This window comes from Garra rufa, chromosome 2 (assembly GCF_049309525.1).
Source record: "Garra rufa chromosome 2, GarRuf1.0, whole genome shotgun sequence".
NCBI classification, from domain to species: Eukaryota; Metazoa; Chordata; class Actinopteri; order Cypriniformes; family Cyprinidae; genus Garra; species Garra rufa.
This window is the reverse complement of record NC_133362.1, coordinates 19,111,862-19,137,781: the sequence shown is the minus strand read 5'-3', so window position 1 is coordinate 19,137,781 and position 25,920 is coordinate 19,111,862. Positions and strand designations below refer to the sequence as shown.

Genomic DNA, 25,920 nt, shown 5'->3' with positions numbered 1-25,920 from the left:
TGTTTCTCTGTGCTCACGAATCAACTTACAACGATATCAATAATGTTTGCTTGTCTTCTTTCAAGTGGTGTATAGAAATACTGACCTCCGTTAGGGATTCACATACATTTTACAATAAAGAGAAACAGATTTTGTTTTGTTTTTTTCAAAAAGGCATTTAATTTTAAAAGATAAAGCTGATTTGGTGACTAAATGCATAGTGTGTATAAGTCCAGTAAACTCAACCGTGTGCGACAATCATCCAAACCACAAGCACTCCAAAGTAAGTCCTCTTAAAACAGCACCCCGAAAAAAAAAAAAAATCACGAAACTCCAGGAAGGCTCAGTTTCAGCATTAATCAAACTGAATTTGATTCATATATACATCTGGATTGAACCCATCTTCAGAACTTGGTGACCGCACAGGCCATGTTTTCCAAAGCCGACCGAGCTTCGGAGGGTGGGAAGCACTTCATGGCCTCTAAGGCCTTGTTGCCGTGGTAACTGCACAGGTCAAGCGCCTGGCTCACGCCTCTTTCCGTCTTTATCAGTCCCCGGAGCTGCAGAACATACAAGAATGAGGAGAAATTTGAATATCACTCTATCAAACTGATGAAACTGAAAGGGGAAAGGTAATATTCTTTTAACCAAATTTAGAGGCAATGAACCATTTGAAACAGTCAATTTCTACACATTAGAAGAATTTGCTTGCAAAACAAATTATAACAACATTAGCTAATGTGTTTGGAATCATGAAAAAATATAAAAATTTAAATGAGTTGAAGGATTAGCTCACTTTCAGAATAAACATTTCCTGATAATTTACTCACCCCATGTCATTCAAGGTGTTTATGTCTTTCTTAACCTTAAGAAATTAAGGTTTTGAGGAAAACATTCACTTTTCTCAATATAATCAACTTAAATGGGGGCCAACAGGTTGAAGGTCGAAATTGCAGTTTCAATGCAGCTTCAAAGTGCTCTACACAATCCCAGCTGAGGAATAAGTGCCTTATCTAGCAAAGCAATTGATAATTTTCTAAAAAAAAAAAACATTTATATACTTTTTAACAACAAATGCTCATCTTGCACTAGCTCTGTGACGTTCGTCCGCGCCTTTACGCATTACAGAATCATGCGCGGTTGGTTCTTTGTGTACTTCGGTTCAAAAAGTTAGGCTAGGGTGAAAAATCTAATTTTCTCTTCCAACTTCTAAATCGTCCCACATCATTGTTTTACCTTTTACTTTTTTGTAACGGGTGTTTGACTTTCTTTGCACATTCGCTTTTGTAAACACTGGGTCAGTACTTCTGCCTACGTCACGCATGACCTTTCCAACGTGACTATGTAGTGCAAGATGAGCATTTGAAGTTAAATATAATTTCTTATTTTTAGAAAATGACAGATCATTTTGCTGGATAAAACCCTTATTCCTCTTCTGGGATTGTGTAGAGCCCTTTGAAGCTGCACTGAAACTGCAGTTTGGACATTGAACCTGTTGGCCACCATTGAAGTCCACTATATGGAGAAAAAAATCTGAAATCCTTTCCTCAAAAACCTTAATTTCTTTTCGACTGAAGAAAGAAAGACATGAAGACATAATGGTCACAATGGCAATTTTCACCTGTGATTCAGAGCCAAATTATAGGGGGGTAAAAATAACATCAGAAAACTGGCAGCATCATAATGTTATTTTTACACTGAGATTGGCAGGTCTGTTAGTAAAATCTGTTGACTTTAGCAATCTTTGTTGCATTATGTGCCAATGGTGACCATTCAAAAATGGAGAAAAAAAAAGCACTTTTCAAGTTTTTTTTCTGCAATTTTTGTTTGTCTGTAACTCAAGAAATATTAAATATATCTTAATGCCCTTTAGATACTGGGTCTTAACAAACTTTCCCTTTGGCATCTTCATTTGTAAGGCCCTACATGATTTGGTTCCAGAGATATTGAAATTTCAATATGGCTCCAGGAGTAAATCTTTAAATTGTACACATTTTCAGTGGTCAAAAACCAAATGCGGGTCACCTCGCAAAAATATGATATTTCTTTTCTTTTAAAGAGGAATGTCTGAAGAAATAATGTTGAAACTAGAGATATATCTTGTTTCCTACTGTCAAGACAACTGCATTGAACATACCTGCCTAAGTGCTTTTTCCAAAGTTTGTGAGCCTATAACTCAAGTAGTATTAAAGAGATATCAATATGATTGTAGATTCTAGCTCTTAATAAACTTTTCTTTCAGAATCTTCGTTTTCAAGACCCATCTCTAGTTTCAACATTATTTGTTCTTCACAGGCATGGAAACTTTGGAGTAAAACTTGGAACGTGCCGTTTCCCCATTTTTGAATGTACCAAAGATTGCTAAAGTCAACAGATTTTACTAATAGAACTAACAATCTCTGTGTAAAAGTAACATTATGATGCTGCCGTCTTTCTCAAGTCATTTTTACCCCCTTGAAATTCGGTTTTGAAACTCGATTGAGTGGATTACTCCGTAAATATTCATCCATGACTTTAATAATTTGGCTTTCATCACTTTACATGTTTTTCTTTCTTCAGAGGGAAAAAACAAAAAGAGCAAAATCACAAATTTGAGCCGGGGAAGTTTCTGAAATGTGGTTGATTTGACATGGAATGACCCATAAGTTATATCTTAAAGTCACGTTTGATCATTTTAATGCATGCTTATTGAATAAAAGTGTTAATTTCTTCCGATAAAATTGTATGGCTGTAAACTTTTGTACAGTAGTCTATATTTTTTATATATTATTAAAAATATATGATGAATATGTCATAAATAACATACTAAAATATCACAACAAAAATATACATCATATAATATTAAACATATAAATTACTATTAAATGAAAACCCAGAATATTCTACACTCTCCCTCACTCAAATGGTCTTCTAGTCTAGTCCTCCACTGTCACGTACAAACATGTTTTGCTGGAGGCCATTTTGCCAAATGAATTCTGGGAAGTGTTGTGCTAAGAAGGCCTTGGGGGCCTCGAGTTAAAAACAGCAGAAGAGACCTGCTTTCACTAATGTGAGTGAGAGTAAGCTGAAAAGAGAGGGAGACGAAGCGAGGCATGAATGTGGAAAGGTAGATGAAGACATTAAATGTTTTCTCACTGTTGTTTGTATAGCCAGTTTTCTTTGATTACAACATACTAAAGAGCTAAACTGAATATTTGACCTCCTGATCCTCCCGAGACATATTTACACCAAAAAACAAACCAGACAGTGAATACTGAAGAGATTAATGTCGCATTTATGTGCTGATAACAGAGATATGTGATGTGTGTGTGTGTGTGTGTGGGGGGGGGGGGGGGTGATGTGTCTGTCTGTGCCCTGTTGAAGGAGAATCTTATGTGATGTTGCTGTCAAACCGTCTCTCTGTCTCCTCTACAAATAAACCTGCCACTCTATCCCCTAATATCCTGTTTCTACGGCGACCCGAGCTGCTTGTGCCCTCCTCCTCCTCCTCTTCCTGCCCCCTCCCCACCACCTCTAACTGTCTCCCCTTCTTTCTTTCTGTCTTTCTTCTCCTTCTGACTTTGGAAATCAAATTTCTGAACTTGCTATCAGTTACAGAGAACAAACACCTCCTATCGGCTCACTCAGGGCTGTAACCACCAATATTCACAGCACCGGTCGATCAGTGTGGGTTTTTCAATAACTTTTACTTTAAAATGCCTCAGATTCAAATACTTGATTCAATTGTTGAACTTACTCACAGAAATGTAGTTTTTTGATATATACTGGTGCAGATCTTACATTTCATCTATTGCTTTTTATACTGAGCAGGATTGTAGTTAACTAAAACTAACTGAAAGTGAAACTAAAATAAAAAACTAATATAAAAATGACAAAAACACAGCAAAATGACAAAAACTGTAAATAAATTTAAAATGAAAATAGAAAAATAAGTATTGAATCAAAATAAATAACACTGATACTAAGCTATATATGTATAGCTGAAGTCAAAAGTTTACATACACCTTGCAGAATCTGCAAAATGTTAATTATTTTAACAAAATAAGAGGGATCATACAACAACATGCATGTTATTTTTTTATCTAGTACTGACCTGGATAAGATATTTCACATAAAAGATGTTTACATGTAGTCCACAGGAGAAAATAATACTTGAATAGCTGAAAATGACCACATTCAAAAGTTTTCATACACTTGATTCTTAATACTGTGTTGTTACCTAAATGATTCACAGCTTTTTTTCTTTTTTTTTTTTTTGTGATAGTTGAGTCCCTTGTTTATCATGAACAGTTAAACTGCCCGCTGTCCTTCAGAAAAATCCTTCAGGTCCCACAAATTATTTGGTTTTTCAGTATTTGATTTTGAACCCTTCCCAACAATGACTGTATGATTTTGAGATCCATCTTTTCACACTGAGTGAGGACAACTATTACAGAAGGTTCAAACGCTCACTGATGCTTCAGAAAGAAACACGATGCAAGAGCCGGGGGTGAAAACTTTTGAACAGAATGAATATGTGTACATTTGTCTTATTTTGCCTAAATATCTTTTTTTTTTATTTAGTACTGCCCTTCAAAAGCTACAAAAAATACTTAAATGTTTCCCAGAAGACAAAAGAAGTTAAATTTACCCTGATCTTCAAATTCAAAAACTTTCCCCCCCCCCAGCTCTTAAAGCATCGTGTTTTCTTCTGAAGAATCACCTGAAGATTTTTTCTAAAGAACAGAAGGCAGTTTAACTGTTCAGTAATTTTTTTATTATTTTCTCTTGTAAATGTCCTTTATGTGAAATATCTTATGCAGGTCAGTACTATAAAAAAACATGCATTTTGTAGGATCCCTCTTATTTTGGTAAAATAATGAAAGTTTTGCAGATTCTGCAAGGTGTAAGTAAACTTTTGACTGATTTTTTACTTTTTTATGAATCGTATATTAATTAACCTTTCTTTCTGTTTGTAAACATTCACACACACGCTGGGACCCTGGGAATGATTTCATGAGTGACTCCTGGGGAATCAATGTGTATCATAACTATATGAATGTTTCATCAGAAGGATTGTGGCTGAAATCATTGATTAGTGGTTTGACCAGAAGGATTGATTTCTTTTGAATTCGATAGACAATCTCACTTATTCATTGGCTGAGTGAAAATAATCAATTGATTTAGCCGCTTTCACAGTGAAACACATGAACACAAGTTCTCTGCATAAGAAGACACTAAAATGAGGCGCTTGTTACTTTGTTTTCCTTCTCCTTTAATAAAAAAAAAAAAAAGAGGTCGCTTACCTTTGTGTAATCAATCTGTCTAGCCATATTCTGGACCTGAAATGAAGAGAGAAAAATGTGAATCCAAAGAACGTCATGCTGACACAATGAAATCTGAACCGTAATGGTGTTTGGCCACCAGTCTAGAAGCTAAAATCTTATTGAATTACATCAATTAATGATAAATACTGTCTGCTCAGTTAGAATATTAAACATTATGCAGTAAAACTTGTCTGCTAGCTGCCTTGAGACAACGCATATATATATAGCTCACTTTTTTATCACTGCAATGTGAATAAATAATTTAAAACTGGCAAAATATTTATGCATCATGGTAGTACACTACTGTTCAAAAGTTTAGGTTGGTAAAGTTTTATAATGTATTTGAAAAAAAAAAATCTCATGTTTACCAAGGCTGAAAAATGCAGTAAAATCAGTAATTTTGTGAAATATTGTTCCAATTTAAACTCTTTTCTATTCAACAAATTCTATTCTAATATATTTGATCATGTAATGTATTCTTGTGATGGCAAAGCTGTATTTTCTGCATCAGTTTAATTTGTCCTTTTTAAATAAAATGATTAATTTATTTAAAAACACTTACTGACCATAAACTTTTGACAGGTAGCGTATGTTGTATTGCTTATTAGTGTATGCTGATTTTTTTTTTTTACAATATGTGAGATTTACCAGGTTATTTTACAGAGAGGTTATGACAGTCAGCTGCAAGTGTTCTTATAAGGTTGTCTGGTACCTGTTTTAGCTGGTGCCGCCATCTCTCAGGTCCTAAGATCTGTCTGTGGAAGACTACAGGAGCCGAGTCCAAACTAAACACAGCCGGTTCTGACCCGCTCTTCACGAATGGCTGTAGATCAGAGTTTAGCTACAAAGACACACACATATATCCACAAATGTTATGAAATGAGCTTTCCATACAAAGCAAAAATAGGAGAATGTAACTTGAGCAGACAGCAGACAAACAGTTTGTACCCACAATGCACGTGTGTGACTGTGTGTACACACCTTGTGTCCTAGAGCGAGGTGTTTTCCATACTGAAAAGCCAAATTCTGAGCCTCAGTACCATGTCTGGCCAGTTTCATCGCTGCTTGACAACTTTTGGCAAGCAAAGAACCATGAGAGAGGAATGTTTGGTCTTCCCAGGATGCAACTGTTAGACTGCCCTCCTTGAGAATACAGAAAAACTCAATTAAACAGGCATTAATGTATTATTAATACTGGGATGTACACTACCAGTCAAAAGTTTTTGAACAGTAAGATTTTTAATGTTTTTCATGCTCACCAAGCCTGCATTTTTATACTATTTAAAATAACTGTTTTCTATTTGAATAGATTTTAAAATGTAATTTATTCCTGTGATTTCAAAGCTGAATTTTTAGCATCATTACTCCAGTCACATGATCCTTCAGAAATCATTCTGATATTCTGATTTACTGCTTAAAAAACATTTATTATTATGGTTATGTTCGAAAAAACATCCGAGTAGAATTTTTTCAGGTTCGTTTGATGAATAGAAAGTTTAGAAGAACAGCATTTATCTGAAATACAAAACTTTTGTAACATTAAAAATGTCAATTTAAAGCATCCTTGCTAAATTAAAGTATTCATTTCTATCATTTCTTTCCACAAAATTATACTGACTCCAAGCTTTTGAATATAATGTTCCGAATACTTTTTATTTCAGATAAATGCTGATCTTTGGATCTTTCTATTCATCAAAGAATCCTGAAAAAAAGTACTCAACAGTTTTAAATATTAATAATAATAATAATAATAATAATAATAATAATAATAAATGTTTCTTGCACAGCAATGATTTCTTCAATGAATTTAGCTTTGATTACAGGAATAAAATAAATTTTAAAATATATTCAAATAGAAAGCATCATAAACCTTTGACCGGTAGTGTACACAACTCTTCAAAAACTTTTTTTTTTTTTTTGAAAGAAATAATACTTTAACAGAAAAAGATGTATTCAGTTGATCAAAGGTGACAGTAAAGATGTTTGCAAAAGATTTTTATTCCAAATACATAATTTGGTTTCCACAAAAATAATAAGCAGTACAACTGTTTTTAACATTGATATTAATAAGAGATGTTTTCTGAGTAATGAAAATTCAGCTTTGGCATCAAAGGAATAAATTACATATTAAAATATCTGTTTTAATACATCTTATAATTTAATAATATTACTGTTTTTATCATATTTTTATCAAATAATTGTGGTCTTGGTTAGCGTTGCCAAATTGGGCTACTTTGACACTATTGCCGTAGGTTGTTTTTTGTGTTTTATGTAATAATGTGATATTTAGCCCCTAAAAGCAAAATTTACCAGAGGAACCCACCAACAAAACGTGTATCTTACCCCTCGAACTATGATTAGGCTAGATTTGAGTAGCAATTGGCCAGGTTTTGTTGTCAAAACCTGGCAACCCTGGTCTTGGTGAGCATAAGATACTACTCTTAAAAAAACACACAAAAAAAACAGTCTAACAAACCTCTCTTTTTTACATGGTATTGTTTATCAAGATGATTTGGTGAGCTAAAATAGATTGCAAAACATACCTCAAAAGCAAAAACTTCAAATGGAAAACATTGAATTCAATTCCCAAACAAGCAGAATGTTGCTGGAAACTTTAAAGATGCCACTTTAAACAAACCGAGCAAATAAAAATAAAAAAAATGTTGGTATGGCGGTGGCGGGTTGGTGTAACTCGAGGAGGGAAGGTGATGCAAACTTCTGCTCGGAAACGTCTCCTCTAAAAAGGGTAAAAGAAACTTGAATCGTTCTCTCTCTCCCTCCCTTGTTGCATTTCTCTCACATAAACATGGCCTTCTCCATCACTTTTCCTCCTCCTCGCCTCACACAGGAAACTTTGTCATTCATTATTTACTGCGAGCGGTTTGCAGATGTTTCAAGTCAGTCTGTGTTTCGCTCTGTTTGGAGATGTTTTGCTTGTCCAGTCTTAGCTCTGTTTTGAAAGCTCTGAATATGAAACATTAAACACTAAAAAGATTCCTCTGGTTCTCGATTTTAATTAATTTATGAGGAAAATAAAGCTTAATCTTAGAAATGACACATATTATATCTCACAGACGGCACGTGTTTATTAAAGCAATAAAGCAGAGAAGTCATGCCTAACAGTAATTTACATATGGCTTTGAGTTGTTGCTTTTATAACACTGGGAAAATAAAAAAAGACAAATGTTTTATAAACAAACACAATACTGTCCTCTAATGTTTCTAAAGGAAGTCTGCATTTATTTGAATGAATATATAGTAAATACAGTAATATTGTAAAATATAATTGCAACTTTTGTCGATTTTAATATATTTTAAAATATTAATATTAACTGTTTTTAACATTGATATTAATAAGAGATATTTGCTGAGTAATGAAAATTCAGCTTCGGCATCAAAGAAATAAATTACATATTAAAATATCTGTTTTTAATATGTTGTACAGTTTCATAATATTACTGTTTTTATCATATTTTTATCAAATAATTGTGGTCTTAGTTAGTGTTGCCAAATTGGGCTACTTTGACACTATTGCCGTGGGTTGTTTTTTATGTCCGCGGGTTGAAGTGACCCCAATAATGTGATATTTACCCCCTAAAAGCAAATTTTACCAGAGGAACCCGCAAACAAAACATGTATCTTACCCCCTGGACTATGATTGGGCTAGATTTGAGTAGCAATCGGGCAGGTTTTGTTGTCAAAATCTGGCAACCCTGGTCTCGGTGAGCGTTTAGACTACTCTTTAAAAAAACAAAAACAGTCTTACAAACCTCTATTTTTTATATGGTATTGTTTATCGACATGATTTGGGGAGCTAAAATAGATAGCTTTATTCATTCTTGCTGAATGAAAGTCTTAAATTAGACAATAATAAAAAAATAAAAAAAATGATGTCCCAACTTTTGAACACTGCATATCACTATATGCTTCCTGGTGAAGTGAAATTGACCAAAAAAATGTGTAAAGTGATGTATCATCACTCAAAGACATGTAGGTACAACTTGACTGCCGAAATAGCATTTTGCTGAGCTGTCATTGCAGATTTCAACTATTTTTTATTGTCAATATATGTGATAAGCGCAGTGGGCTGAATGTCGTACCTCTGCAGAACTGGAGCCCTCGTGATAGATTCCTTGCACCACATCTCCGATTGCACTGGAGATCAGCTCCACCACCTAGAACAAACATAACATTATAACACTTCGGCTAGCAAAATATTTTCCACATAAATGAAGACTCCCAGAATAAGAGTGTTGATAACGGATCAGCCCCATCTGTTCTGAAATGAGTATTTATTAGGACATGAGCTATTTGGGAATATGGGAAGACTTTTTTCCAGTCCACTCAGTCTAAAAGAGCATCTGAGGGACAGATAGAATAACCAGGGCTTCAGTTATTAAACAGATGGCCAGTCAAAACAGCGCAATGTCCAGAGGATACAGACCTTAATGAGGACTCTGACATCTGCACACGCTTATTGATTCAGTTCTCTATTTAATACACACAACCACAGAACTCTACTCCCAGCACAAAAAAATAACACCTACAGTAAAGAAACAGCACATACACTGAACACCATCATGCAATAAAGAAATCTAAAGAATAAGAAAACCAATCTTAAATGATCTCAACATAATTAGAGCTGGGCGATATACGGTACGCTGGTTTGAATTACACAAACAGTATGAATTCAAATGGCATATCGGTACAAGAGCCTAAGCAACGTACCCAGCGTCATAGATTGAGAGAAGATCCCTGTTAACTGCATACACTTCTGACTAATGGTTGGAAAACTTTTAGAACTATTAATAACACACAATTCTTTAACTGGGCAAATAAACCAACTGTAATCGGCCATTAACTGAAGACGGACGCAAAGAGGTAAATTCTAAATACTGAACTGGAAATGAGGGGTTTTTATGAATGTATCATTGAGGGGAACTGACTGTCTTCAGAAAAGTTTAGATGGTATTTTCTTTTCATCTTTACTCCGTAAAATGCATATTAATCTATATTTTAAAGTGCAGCGCTGCTTTGTTTACAGCGGTAATCAAGGAAACCGCTGTATTGCTGCTGTTCCATAAGTGCCACCTGCTGTCAGAGAGTGAATATACAAAGATGCTGAAAATATAGCTTTGATCACTGAAATAAATTACATTTTAAAATATATTAAAATAGAAAACAGTTATTTTAAATAGTAAAAAATAGTTTTTGCTGTATTTTCGAAAGATTTGCATCTCACTCAGCCTGTTTGTTGTTTTTGTTCCGTTCAGATGTTTTATGTAGCATAATATCACAAAGCTCGGACCGTTCTCTTTTTGCTATGCATTTTGAAATTATACAATCAATAACTTAAAAAATAAAATGCATTTACCTATTTATACACGACCAGTCAAAAGTTTTTGAACAGTAAGATTTTTAATGTTTTTTGAAGAAGTGGTCTCTTTTGCTCACCAAGCCTGCATTTATTTAATCCAAAGTACAGCTAAAAATATTTAAATATTTTTACTATTTAAAATAACTGTTTTCTATTGGAATACATTTTAAAATGTCATTTATCCCTGTGATTTCAAAGCTGAATTTTTAGCATCTTACTCCAGTCAGATGATCCTTCAGAAATCATTCTAATATTCTGATTTGCTGCTCAAAAACATTACTACTATTATTATTATTATTATTATTATTATTATTATTATGTTAAAAACAGCTGAATAGAATTTGTTTTTAGGTTTCTTTGATAAATAGAAAGTTCCGATATCTTAATCATCACTTTTGATCAATTTAAAGCATCCTTGCAAAACAAAAGTATTAATTTCTATAATTTAATAAAAGAAAAAACGCTTTTGAAAAGTGTAGTCTATTATGTTACAAAAGCCTTTGTATCTCTGGATCTTTCTATTCATCAAAGAATCTTAAAAAAAAATAATGTAATAAAAAAAATATTCTTGAACAGAAAATCAGCATATTAGAATGATTTCTGAAGGATCATGTGACACTGAAGATGGGAGTAATGATGCTTAAAATTTAGCTTTGATCACAGGAATAAATTACATTTTAAAATATGTTCAAATAGAAAACAGTTCAAAGAATAAAACCTGATAAAATCATGCCATTTTATTTTTTTTTTTCATTTTGTAAAAACATGCACTTAGTTTACCATAATGCATTCACTGAAGTTTTATGAGAGAAAGTAGCATTTGAAAATTAATCATTCTTTTGATTCATATCTTTTTAAAATGAATCAGTTAGGATGGTTTAAGAATCACTTTTTTGGTAGTGTTTTTACATCTTTTAAAGCGTATCATTCGTAAGGCGTATCATTCCTCATCAAATATAATTAAAAAGAGACAGTACAAAACTACTTATTTTGTATTCTTTTGTATTTATGAATACATAATTTGTAAATATTCATTTTTGGCTCAATTATTGCTGTGAAGTATTTTCGATCATGTAGTAACTACAGCACACCTGAGGGGGTGTGCTGTACCCCGATACATCTACTCCACAACAGTCAGCTGGACAAAATCACTGACAGCTTCTTCTTTCATTCAATCACATGCTTTCCTATCCCTTCCATCCATCGCCCTAGGCTACATTCTCCACCTCTTTTTCACCCTTCGCCGTTCTTTTTCCTCTTTTCCCGAAAGGCCTGCCTGTTGAATCACAAGACCACAGGCTGAATCTCCAGGGAACTAGAATAGCAGAGGCCTTCCATCCAGACACTCAGCTATTCCTCATATTTAATATTATGTTACTCCTCTCCGTTTCCCAAACTTTCTCTCTCGAACTTTGTTTTTCTCACTCTTTCCTTCTCTCTCTTTTTCTCTCTGCCCTCTGAGTAACCAGATCTTTGAGGAAACAGTGAGGAACTTGACTCCTCTACCCAGAGCCCAGAGAAGACAGAGAGCCCCTATAGCGCAGCCAGATGTGCGGCTTCACACACTCCACACGGAGAAATTAAAGCGTGCACGTGTGAGTGTGTGTGAGAGAGAATGCATGCGTGTTTGAACTGTGTGTTTGTATACGTCTGTGACTTTGCGTGTGTGTGTGTGTGTGTGTGTGTGTGAAGTGGGGGGGCTTTTTTTGGAAAGTATCAGATAAGCTGCCCTCCCTCCGTCTCGTCTCATTCCCAAATCCAGCCGGAGTCGTGTTTCGCCGACAGGTCTGTGAGGAGAAGAAAGAGGAGACAGCCGCTCGCGGATCCCTTTACCGTTTATACTAGTGTTGAGCCAGAATCCCACTCTCTCTCACTCACGCACACACACACACACACACACACACACACACACACAGTCTACTAAGTCAGGATCCCACTCAAGGCCGCGATACATAATACAGATCAATCAGGGGGGAAAAGAGCTTTGCTGCGGAGAGGGAACGTCTGATTTCCACCGCTAATGCTCTCACGCTAACTGACCCGCTAATGCAAGGAGGCCTCGCCCTCATTTACATAGACAGCAGCGTTAAGAGGAAGATGCGTTCGGGTGGTTCCGGCTGGGTGAATGTCAGTTACATCAAGGGACTATTAGAAAACACATTTTTATTTTTTGAATCACTTTTGCTAATTGTAAATACATCTTTTGCTAAAGAGTCTGATCTCTGATTGGATGGACATCCTGTCAGTCAGTCACTACTTCAGTGGGTCAGAACAGACCGTGTGTGGCTTTAATGACGGTTCGCTGCACAACAGGTTCAGTTTCACACAAAAAGGATTTTCCTCACACTCTCTTCAGCATATGTGTGTGTGTTCACTAAAAACGAGGGCTCAAAACGACCTTCTGTCCACAGCTGCTAATGGTGACTGAACTGAGAGAATTCATTAAGCATATACACTACCGGTCAAAAGTTTTTGAACAGTAAGATTTTTAATGTTTTTAATGTTGACTCTTCTGCTTACCAAGCCTGCATTTATTTGATCTAAAGTATAGCAAAAACGGTAATATTTTGAAATAATTTTACTATTTAAAATAACTGTTTTCTATTTGAATAAATATTAAAATGTAATTTATTCCTGTGATTTCAAAGCTGAATTTTTAGCATAATTACTCCGATTCACATCATCCTTCAGAAATAATTATAGTATTCTGATTTGCTGCTCAAAAAAAAAAAAACATTTATTATTGTTATTATTATGTTAAAACAGCTGGGTATAATTTTTTTTTCAAGTTTCTTTGATGAATATAAAAGTTCAGAAGAACAGCATGCATCTATTTATTTCTATCATTTCTTATATAAATACTGACTTCTCTGAAGCTTTTGAATGGTATAGTCTATAATGTTACAAAAGCTTTTTATTTCAGATAGATGCTGATCTTTGGATCTTTCTATTCATCAAAGAATCCTGAAAAAAGTCAACTTATTAAATATAATATAACAGTAATAATAACAAAAATGTTTTTTGAACAGCAAATCAGCATATTAGAATGATTTCTGACGGATCATGTGACACAAGACTGGAGTAATGATGCTGAAAATGTAGCTTTGATCACAGAAATGAATAAGGTTTTAAAATATATTTTAATAGAAAGCAGTTATTTTAAATAGTGAAAATATTTCACAATATTACAGCTTTTGATGTATTTTGGAACAAATAAATGCTGGTTTGGTGAGCAGAAGAGACTTTGAAAACTGTTAAAAATCCTACTGTTCAAAAACTTTTGACTGGTAGTGTATATTTCTAAATGACCATAAAACTACATGTTGCTTTTTGTTGCTTTTTAATTAAAAGTTCAAAAGAACAGCATTTTTTTTTAAATAGAAATATTTTGCTACATAATAAATCCTTTTAATGTCATTATTTTAATCAATTGAATAGATCCTTGTAGAATGAAAGTATTAATTTTGTTTAAAAAAAAAGAACAAACCTTTGAACCGTAGTGTACCTGTCTGTAAAAGACATTTACATTACCAAGGTTCAAACCATCGCTGCAGTGTCCATTTGTGTCAAAAAGGTACAGTTTTAATAAATAAATAAATAAACCTTTCCTTAAATCCTTAAACTAGAGTTGAGGTGGACATCCAGGCCTTAAAAAACACTAAACAGGTGTGAGATTTCCATTTTCTTCCAGCAGGAGGTGCTATAGAACATGCCAATGCACACTTCTAAACCCACTGTATTCCACCACACCGTCTAGCTAAAGAGTCTTTATTAAACACACAGCCAAAAATCAGGTGTGTGTCCCAACAGTAAGATGTCTGGATGTCTGGCTGCTGAGCTTCTCTTGAGAAAAAACAGAATCTGTTTTTTATATTAGTCGCCACAATCTGTTGATCATCTAAATCCCCTGCAGTCATTTCCATGTCCGCTCATGCAGGCATTAAAGTGAGCTCGAGTGTGCGTGCGTGTGTCTGAGGCTACGCAGAAGGGAAAAGAGTTTGTTTTCCTCCACGGGGAGAGCTGCATTCTAGAGCCGCACTTGGTGACAGATCCTGTCAGCGAACTCCCGCTTAGTGCATCTGAGTGTGTCTGTGTGTGTTACACAGACACAGAGAGATGAAATGTTAGGTTTCTAGTGCAAATCCCTTTTTATTTAGTCTGTTAAGATTATGATATGACAAGCAATTTCCTCTAAAACCATGAATCCCAGCTAGTGGCTTACAATGGTGTTCTGAAACGAGAAGGCAAAGTCCTCACATTTTTTTATTTATTATTTTTTAAATTAAATTCATGTCCCAGTCACATTTACACTCACACTGCCAGAATCAAAATCTATATTGTATTTTTACTTTTACAATGTAACGTTAATTAATAGGCTACTCTATGTGTGACCCTGGACCACAAAACCAGTCTTAAAGAAGTAGTTCACTTTCAGAACAAAAATTTACAGATAATGTACTCACTCCCTTGTCATCCAAGATGTTCATGTCTTTCTTTCTTCAGTAAAACATTCCAGGATTTCTCTTCATACAATGGACTTCTATGGTGCCCCCGAGTTTGAACTTCCAAAATGCAGCTTCAAAGGACTCTAAACGATCCCAGCCAAGGAAAGAAGGGTCTTATGTAGCAAAACAATGGGTTATTTAAAAAAAAAAAAAAAAAATTACAATTTATATACTTTTTAACCTCAAATGCTTGTCTTGTCTAGCTCAGCAAGAAAAGTGTTTGAGATTAAAAACTATATAAGTTGTAAATGTTTTTAGAAAATAACCGATAGTTTTGCTAGATAAGACCCTTCTTTCTCGGCTGGGATCATTTAGAGCCCTTAGAAGCTGCATTTAAACTGCTTTTTGGAAGCTCAAACCCGGGGGCACCATAGAAGTCCATGATATGGAGAGAAATCCTGGAATGTTTTCCTCGAAAAACACCATTTCTTTACGACTGAAGAAAGAAAGACATGAACATCTTGGATGACAAGGGGGTGAGTACATTATCTGTAAATTTTTGTTCTGAAAGCGAACTACTCCTTTAAGCAGCATGGGCATATTTGTAGCAATAGCCAAAAATACATCGTATGGGTCAAAATTATCAATTTTTCTTTTATGCCAAAAATCATTAGGATATTAAGATCATGTTAGATGAAGATCATCAATTAAAATAAAACTGACCCTTATGACTGGTTTTGTAGTCCAGGGTCACATTTATTAAAACCAAGAGTAGTCTAAATCTCACAGGTTTAGCGTTTTTAAGCATTTTACATTTATTCCAAAATAACTCAAAAGCAGTAAAGCTCAATGCACAACTGAGTCCGAAATTTCGTATGGGTTTTTTTGTATTTGTCATCCTTTCCCATCAAAATGTATGCTATGGATGCGAAAAAGCAGAAAATTGAACCTTGAAAGTTTCGGAGGCAGTGTGTGTCGTTTTTATTTGTTAACGTGCAATGACCTTAACAATTTAAACAGTATATTTTATTTGTGAACTTATGTTCAGCTATTCTTTTTAATAGTTAACTTTGAACTATATTTGAACATGTCAGATCATTAGTCATCAAAACTTGGCAAGTACTGGTCACTTTAGAGATTTACTTTAAATGTCACCAAGCTGATTACTCACTAAAACTCCCAGCAGATCATCTTTTAAAGTAGTCTTCCTATTAACAAAATTAGATTGTTCATTTAGACTGAACTGCGAAAGCAGAATGCGCTCGAACACGAGGCGGGATTTATCATATGAACCAATCACAGCCAGTCATAACTAGTCATATTGCGATGGAGGCATTACCTCCTCTCACATGACTTCCTCAATTCATTCTCAATTACTTCCCCACCAAACTCACCGTGCGCTTTAGGAAGTCTGTTAAAACTCAACGGGCTCAGGGGAGGCAAGAAAGATGCGGACTCCCGCTGTAACTTTACCTGTTGGTGTCACTGTTGGACAGTTTTACTTGAGAAAACGTGATTTATGCATTTTTTGTCATATTTTGTAATATTTTTAGTTTGGAAAACAGCACATTTCAGTACAGTAACCTATAATAGTCTGTTTCATTTCAAGCCTAAATAGCAAACAACTTGAACAAAACCTTTCAAGTTAAAAGTAAACCTTCATAGCTATTTGACCAAAATCAATAGGAATCTAGCAGCGCATAGCACAAAATAGGTTGGGAAACACTGTTCTAAAATATCCGAATGTATTCCTCCACCACTTTATATCTGTACTGGCCATTCATAACGCTGTAAGATATTCAAAAAGATCCTCTAGTGAGATGCTGTATCCCTGAGCGGAGTGAGGCAGTGGGGCTGCTGGCCGCATGCAGTTAGACGGTGCTTTGACTGCGACTCTAATTAGAGCTGGAGGAGAACACTGACACTTAATGAGGGGTGTAGGAGACATATGCTCACACACTCGCGTGCGCACACACACATATAAAGAGCGCAGGAGAATGAGGGAGAATGCAAGTGTATGGAAATTAGCAAGAGAGGACACACACGGCGTACAGCGCGGAGAACGCGCAGAGAAAAGTCTTTGAAAAGGAAGTCAGAAGCCGTATGATTTTCTTCATGTTTTGCATAAAAATCACAAATGTGATGGAAAAAAAGTGGCTCACACCTACAGCATGAAGAGATGCATTTGTTTATTTAGCTATGGTTTTGGTGCAAAAATACTAGAAGTAAGCTAAATCTGACAAAACCTCTATTTGGGGATTACTGGGATGTTTTTAGTTGCATAAATTATTCATAGTACTGTATTTCTTAATCCTTAAAAATGCAAAAAAAATAATAATAATAATAATTTCTTAAGATTAATGGATACTAGTCCATATTTATAATTGTTTTTATATTGTTAAAAACAACTGAAATATATGTTCTCATTTTCACTACAGTCTGGGATGGTCTGATTTCTAAATGTTTTGTTAAAAAAGAAAAATACTCATGCTTAGCAAGGTTGTATTTACAAAAGTTTTTGAACTGTGAGATTTTTTATGTTTTTAAAAGAATTCTTTTCTGCTCACCAAGCCTGTATTTATTTGATCCAAAATACAGCAAAAAGAGTAATATTGTGAAATATTTTTACTATTTAAAATAACAGCTTTCTATTTGAATATATTTTAAAACACATTTTATTCCTTTGATCAAAGCTAAATTTTCAGCATCATTTCTCCAGTCTTCAGTGTCACCTGCTGATTTGCTGTTCTAAAAACATTATTATCAATATTTAAAACAGCGGAGTACTTTTTTTTTCAGGATTCTTTGATGAATAGAAAGATCCAAAAATCAGCATTTATCTGAAATAAAAAGCTTTTGTAACATTATACATTGTACCATTCTTTTCGGGGTCCGAAATTTTAGAAATTAATTATTGTATTTAGTAAGGATGCTTTACATTGATCAAAAGTAACTTTTTATTTATTTCTTTAATGGCAAAGCTGAATTTTCCTGTCACATGATCCTTCAGAAATCATTCTAAAATGCTTAGATGATAAAAAATGTTTCTTGAGCACCACCTATGTAGAAAACCGATGTGCTGCTTTTTTTCAGAAACCTTGACATTTTTTTTTCTTTCAGGATTCTTTGATGAATTGAAAGTTCAACAGCCCAGCATTTATTTGAAACACAGGTATTTCGTAACATTATAAATGCCTTCAAATGTCACCTTTGATCAATTTAATGCAATCCTACTGAATAAAAAGTGTTAATTTCCTTAAAAAAAAAAAAAAAAAATACTGTTCCCAAACCTTTGAATGGTAGTGTGGATAGCTAGGAAAATGTGTATTTATTATTATTTGTGCAAAATTTTACAACAGCTAACTCAGAGCAGGGTTTCTCTAATTACTGAGCATGGAACAAGTAAAGATCAGGAAATGGAAAAACCTGGAGACTTTTTTACAGAGCTCATTTCATACCTTGGTGTCATTGAGCTGGGCCAGTCCCGTGCAGGCGTTCGCCAACAGGAAATCGCCACTCAGAACAGCCATCTTGTTCCCAAACTGCATGTCTTTGAGGGGGCCGTCTGAATTTGTCAACTCCTTCAGATTAACAATCCCACGATGCACCAGAAAGGCCGTGTGAATCAGCTCTGTGATCTCAGCCAAGTTCCTCTGACTGACAAAGAGAAAGAAAGAGAGAAATATTGTGATTCTGAGAGGGTATTAGATCTATAAACAGTCCCAGATGCTATAGCACACTTTTACGGAAAGGGAGTGATTTTAGCCCAAACGTTCGTCTGCAGAGCAAATAAACCAGAGAGAGTGTCAAGTGTCCTGGTGACCATAATGCACTTCACAAAATACCAACTGCCACTGATTATCAGACGAGCCCGATTATCACAACGCCATCACACAGACGTTATAATCAAATGTTGATTTGCCGGGTTCAGGACCATAATCAGCTTGGACCATTGAGGTCTCAGCGATAACCACCTTCCAGACACAAGAGAGAGACGTTAGCGCTGATGACCACTTACCCCTCCTTCAGAGGGAGAGACATGCAAAGAAAAGAGGATGAGAGAATGAAGAAAAAGCATCTCTGATGAAGGGATTCTCTTCAGTTTGGCGATGTGAGAGAATCGCTGTCGCCGTTTCTGCTCACACACACTCACACACGTGCTAGTCAATGCTTGGGTAATTACAAAGCACTGCAATAATTCTTGTTGTTATTAAATGCTGTTTTTTAATGGACCATCTCCTGGGCTCAATCATCCCTATTGTGCAGGGCTCTCTTGTCCACGCAGCCACCGATCCCGGTCAGTTTCACTTCAGCTGACACGGGCACGCTGGCTGAGGAAATACAGATCTGAGATGTTGATGTGGCTTACAATGGATAAGGATTACTGGGGAAACTCAAACATACTTTAAAGAAGTGTTGTTGTATCTATCTATCATCTCAGGTCAAGAGTTGTTTTTATCTTGGTAAATATGAAATGTCCACTTTTTCTCACCTAACATTTTTCTCAATGAATATCCTGTTTTACTCAGAAATGCATCTGATTGCAGAAGTAAAATGTGTAGTGAATTAAAAAAAATACAACGTGAACTGCCCTAAAATGCTTTAAATGTGACATTTTTTTTTAATTTAAAAATAAACCAAACTTTCACATAAAAAAAAAAATGATACAGGAAAAAATAAGTATTTAAAATACAACATGAACAGTGCAAAATGCAATGAATGTGAAATTTTTTATTCAGTTTTGTAAAATACTGTAAAAAAATAAAATAAATAAAATTACAAATGCAAAAATGAAATTAATATTTTAAAAAATACAGTCTGATATAATGTACGTGCTATCATTCATTCATTTTTTTTTCAAAATTCCATTTTAAATTTTCTAGACTCTACTTGAATGGTTATATTAAATTTTAATAATCAAAAAGCATGTCTAATTATTAGAAATCATGAAACTGACACAATTAACAGCAGTTTATTAAACGTTTAAGAATTACATTTTCAAGGTCCTATGAAATTTGTTATATTTTTTCCCAAATTACATTTTTTTAATCAAATTCAGTTTTTTCATTTGAATTACTTAATTTTTCCCCCATGAATTTAGTTTTATTTTTACCAATTTTCTGTAAATTTTCTGCATTCCATTTTAATGGTTTCCTCCCATTTTACTGATCAAAAGCATCTCTAAATAATTAATTTTATAAAAAATGAATTTATTAATATTTTATTATTATTATTATTTTTTTTTTTTTTTAGAAATACTGGCTGTGTATTCACATTTTCAGTTAAATCAATTCTGGTAAACTATTTTTCTAGTAGATATTCCTTAAAAAATAATGTTTTAATAATACTTTAAGTAGTAGTAGTAGTAGTAGTAGTGGCACTATCATTACATTAAATAAAATATTTCTGTCACAGTTTCTTCAAGTTAAACCAAACTTTTATTTTGACGATTATTTTGCTGTGAAGACCTTTAAGTTTTTGTTTGCAAATGATCGGAAGTTAGTTTTGGTTTTTCTCACAAGAAACTGTAAAATGCTCATAAAGTGACTCTCAGAGCAGTTTTAGACATTTGTTTGTGTGTTCACGTTCTCATATATTTAGGCGGCAGAGACTGAAAACATAACAAGAGTCACGCACATTTTTGTACGTGTGTAACGTGAACAAACGAAACCGTGAGTCTGCGGCATTCATTCACACAGAGACGCGCAGAACATGCAGGATTTATATTTAAATAGTATTTTTGCGGCTTAATATTCACAGACACTAGTTCATATCACGTTTTGATTTAAGTGTACTGACCTACGTTTGATTTACTCATCCAAAATTTTGCAAATTCCATGACATTCTGCATTATACAGTAAATTACATTTTTATGACCGGATTCCGTGAATTCAGAAATCATAGGGCCCTAATTCATAATCATTTACCATCATTGGCATGCTTCAATTCCATTAGTGTGGAAGACAATGAGTCCACAGAATGCCAATAATACAATTTCGTCCCTTTTCCGCCTCCTTGCGCTTGTTCTTAATTGATGTGTAATTTCACAGCAGCCTCCACAGAACATCGAGTTCATAATGATTGCCTCCATTTATTTAATTCAGATTAACATGCTAAGTTTGACTATTTAAAAAAAAAAAAAGAAAAAAGATTGGGCCACATTCAGCTGCAAAAGTGTGCGCGTGTCCTTCTCAACACCTTGTGGCTGCCAGTACTGAGTTGCTGATGTGACCACTTACTAGTAATAGTGATGATATTTGTGACTAGCATTCTTGAATGAATAGTTTTCTATCCTGAAATGATTTTTTTTTTAAGGCTTTGTCTTCTTCATCCTTGAAGTGGCTGCAGTGTTTTGGCTGTGTGCAGACAGACAGAGTTGAATCGAAATCTAATTTTCCCCCAAATCTGCAGCTATGCCGTCTACGGTTTTTTTGAAGTCAGTGGGAGGGGCAGCACAGGGAGTATAAATAGCCTCAGAACTCAGTTGCATAGCAACCGATGCCATGGCGCAGAGGGGTTCCGCCCCCTGACACGCCCCCTTTCTCTGTCTGCTCCATTTTCTCTGCCAATTTATCCCTGAAGTGCAGTGGAGCGTGTGCCTGCAAGCTCACAGCAGATCACCTTAGAGGTCAAGATGTCAGTTGACCAAAAGCATCACTAAAGCTGTCACACAGCTTCTCAGCCACATGATGTTTTAATGAAAGTTCAGAGATGGCTATGCTTCTAAACTCGTTTTGATGGGAGTTCAAATCTTAACACAAGAGACACACACACACACAACACCACAGAAACAACCTATATACATGCCAGCACTAAATAAGACTGTTTCTTCGGTTAGGTTTACTCCATTCAGCATATGGTATGTCATATATATTAAAAATAAATATATGGCAAAATAAAAATAAAAATATGATATTCAAAAAAATAAATAAATATATGGCATTCCATATGTTAGGGTTGGTAAGTCTTTTTTTTTTTAAATGTTAATTAATGAATTCTCTTACACTCACCAATATATGTGACCCTGGACCACAAAACCAGTCTTAAGTCGCTGGGGTATATTTGTAGCAATAGCCAAAAATACATTGTATGGGTCAAAATTATTGATTTTTATTTTATGCCAAAAATCATTAGGAAATTAAGTAAAGATCATGTTCCATGAAGATTTTTTGTAAAATTCATACTATAAATATATCAAAATGTAATTTTTGATTAGTAATATGCATTGTTAAGAAATTAATTTGGAGAACTTTAAAGGTGATTTTCTCAGTATTTTGATTTTTTTGCACCCTTAGATTCCAGATTTTCAAATAGATGTATCTCGACTAAATATTGTCCTATCTTAACAAACAATACAAACAATCAATAGAAAGCTTATTTATTGAGCTTTCATGTGATGTATACATCTCAGTTTTGTAAAATTTAACCTTATGACTGGTTTTTTGGTCCAGGGTCACATATGATATATGATTATAATTTAAAATAACTGTATATTTTAAAATAAAATGTATTCCTGTGAAGCCAAAGCTGAATTTTGTGTCATATGATCCTTCAGAAATCATTTTAATATGCTGATTTGGTGCTCAAGAAACATACCATTTTCAACATTGAAAACTTTTCAGTTTTTTTTCCTTTCTTTTTTTTTGAAACGGTGATACATTTTTATTTAGGATTCTTTGATGAATAGAAAGTTCAAAAGAACAGGATTTATTTGAAATGTAATTTTTGTAACTCTATAAATGTCTTTACTGGCACGTTTGATCAATTTAATGCATCCTTCCTGAATTAAAAAATTAATATCCTGCGGGGAAAAAAAAAAAACCTGACCCCAAACTTTTGAACAGTAGTAAAAAAATTCATTTTCAGTAAAACTTCTGCACTCCTTAAATTTGTCAATCAATTCAATTCTGTAATGTTCATAACAAAAAATAAAAAAATAAAAAATAAATAAACCTTAAACATCAGGTCGCAAAAATCTAAACATTGCAAAAACTATTTGTGAATAACGCAGCAATTGAGGTGTGCGATATTGACATAAAAATAATATCTCGATATTCTCTGGGATTTTATGGATAACGATAATTAGACAATTTTTTTGCTATGTGTGTTTTAGTGCTTAAGGACTACCATGCTGACTCCTAAAGTTTTTGATATTCTTTGTGGTCAGTTCATAGCAGTGATAGAAAATATTCTTTTCAATAAGGATAAAATTTTTTTACCTTTTTGGACTTTTATAAAGCCATTTTTTCTAAAATTGTGCATCATCTTTTGAGTCAAATACTTTTTAATCAGTCATTTATTTAAGCTGTTACCAAACAAATTAAGTCAGTATCAACAAAATTAATCTTTGCAGAAGTTGCATATAAAGTGGCATTTAGATGCATTTACACATGTTAATGCAGATATATTTGAAATTATTTTAAAAGTGGAAAGATACTTTGAATGTGAAATCAAAATCACCAGTAGGTGGCAGCAAGTCGCTGTTAATAAGGGAGTCATTGCGTTTGAACCGAATCATTTAAGCGGTGGATTCATTCAGGAATGAAACACCGTCATGTTGCTCAGAGAACCAAAACAGTGCTGTGGCTGTGTTTGGAATGATTTTTGTTGGCGAAATTGAGCAAAAACAGGAAATATGCTGTCTAAAACTTAAGTCTTTTAATATTAACTTCTTGTTTGTTGAACGGTTGTATAAAATCACATAACATTTGTAGTCATGCTGATTTTTGAAGGAAAATCAGGAAAAAAGTCACTCTTCGTGTGATATTAACTATATGAAATTATATAAATATATACATTTTCTGACCATATCTTGAATTATGGGATCATTCTAAATGCGTACTTTCTAGACTTAATGCAATGTTATGCGTGCACTCTGTCGGTGTGTTTTGTTTTTTGCAATATACTCCATAATGTCAAATCGCACATCGTTAAAACAACAATTGTGCAAAAAAGGGAAATTGGTGCAAAAAAAAATGCAATTATTCAGTGACACAGGGTTCCTATAGATGCTGTAAAATGAAATTCCAGAACTTTTAAGGAGTTTCAAACCCCGAACCGAATCAAATGATTCGCAAACACACACCAAAGTACCAATCTAAATCAAATGATTCACACTCCACGCTCCAAAGTTCGATCTTAAATCAAATCCACACCGAAGTACCAATCTAAATCAAACGATTCGGGATCCATGCTCAGAAGTCCTGATCTGAATTATGATTTGATTTAAATCATTCAATTCGTGAAATGATTGATGAACCCGTTCCAATCCAAATCAAATTATTTTTGATGTACACTCCGAAGTCCCAATCTGAAAATCATTTCAATCATTACATGTTGAAATTCAAAAATGAATGGCTCTTTTAATTTGATCTGGCATTTGCTAAATCGCTTGAAATGAATGATCGAAGTCACGAGTTTGAATCAAAGCAGTTCCAGCGTAAATGACACAACTGATCTGGTTCATCTGTTCCTATTTTCAAGTCTTCAGCATAAGCGTTTTACCTTGGTAAAAACGCGTAAATTATATGATATGTGCTTATTGAAAAAAAATTAAACACTTAGACACATTCAAGTACCTCTTCAGGAATATTGCTAAGGGTAATACCCTTGCTTTTACCCTTGCTAAGGGCTTTACAGGCCTTAAAGTTTCAGTCACATTCAAGTACTTCAAGCACTTTAAACACCTTGTATGAACCCCGGTCACCTGACTTCAGGCACTTCTCTGAAGCAAATCTTCTTAAACAATGTAACCATCTTAAGTGAATGTACACATTTTTCATGCACTTTTGAGAAATTTCATTCACATGCTGGTCTTTCCATTTACCGAAATCCTAAAATTTGCATTAAAACATATGGATGGAAACCCTAGTGACTAAACGGGTAGTATTTGGTATATGGTGGTACAAACCTTAAAAACTAGACAGGCTTTGATGATGCCATAATGCCTAATGATCTAAAACAAATTCAAGAGGACTTTAGGAGATAACCAAGCTAACATTTAGTGACTACAATGCTGATTTTCAGCTTTCGGACACGGCCAAAGTCTGCTGAATGTCACACTCGTGCTCCACACGTCTCTTAAAAGAACTGTCGAGCAATCATTCAAACAGACGTCTCTCTCAGCAAGATGCATGTATGCGATCATACACCCCCCCCAAACCATGAGCATTTCTGTCAGAAGTGAACACACACACGTACCATCCACCTCACATGCACACACAAGCACACAACACTGTGTGTGTGTGAGGCAGAAAGTGACTCGAAGGGACATTTTACAAATGCTGCATGTCAAGGAGGAGGAGAGCAGCACAGCAATTCATCCATCACCACCATCAAACACACCTCTAACCAGGAACGAGAGAGCGAAAGGTGTCATCGGAGGACGGAGGGAGAGGGGGGGAGCTGAAAGGAAAGAAAGACGACCGACAAAGAAAGAGAAAAATACAGACAGGGAGGAAGAAAAAAGCTCTATATGTTAGAAAGAGACACGTTTATTCTTTACTCACCCTCATGTTGTTTCAAACCATATGACTTTCTTTTTTCTTCTGAACACAAATTTACTTTACTTTATGTTTTTACTCAAATACACAAAAATAGTATCATAAAAGGGTTCCAGATAATGTATGCATCATATTTACATTTCTCTCCAGTAAACTTATATTGGGATCATTGAGTTCAGTCCAATAATATTAATTGTGAACCAGATTCAGAAGAAAGTCTGGTTCATGAATGAATCTTCACTACCTTTTACTTTTCACTAAAGTTTCATTTATTTATCATTAATATACAATTAAACAGTTCAATCCGAATG

The 25,920-nt window shown here is 34.4% G+C and overlaps 1 protein-coding gene across 1 annotated transcript in view; it reads right to left on the bottom strand.

Moving 5' to 3' along the window:
- Nucleotides 1-209: 209 nt before the first annotated feature.
- The window catches only part of LOC141326215 (all trans-polyprenyl-diphosphate synthase PDSS2-like), a 45,977-nt gene continuing 20,266 nt past the window's right edge, over nt 210-25,920 (bottom strand). Inside the window, exons 3-8 of the mRNA XM_073834936.1 lie at nt 18,566-18,764; nt 9,386-9,460; nt 6,267-6,428; nt 5,998-6,126; nt 5,265-5,300; nt 210-539 (exon numbers count right to left, since the gene is read on the bottom strand). Of these exons, the coding sequence (XP_073691037.1) occupies nt 384-539; nt 5,265-5,300; nt 5,998-6,126; nt 6,267-6,428; nt 9,386-9,460; nt 18,566-18,764 (757 nt within the window). The 3' untranslated portion in view covers nt 210-383. The remainder of the gene's footprint in view (nt 540-5,264; nt 5,301-5,997; nt 6,127-6,266; nt 6,429-9,385; nt 9,461-18,565; nt 18,765-25,920) is intronic.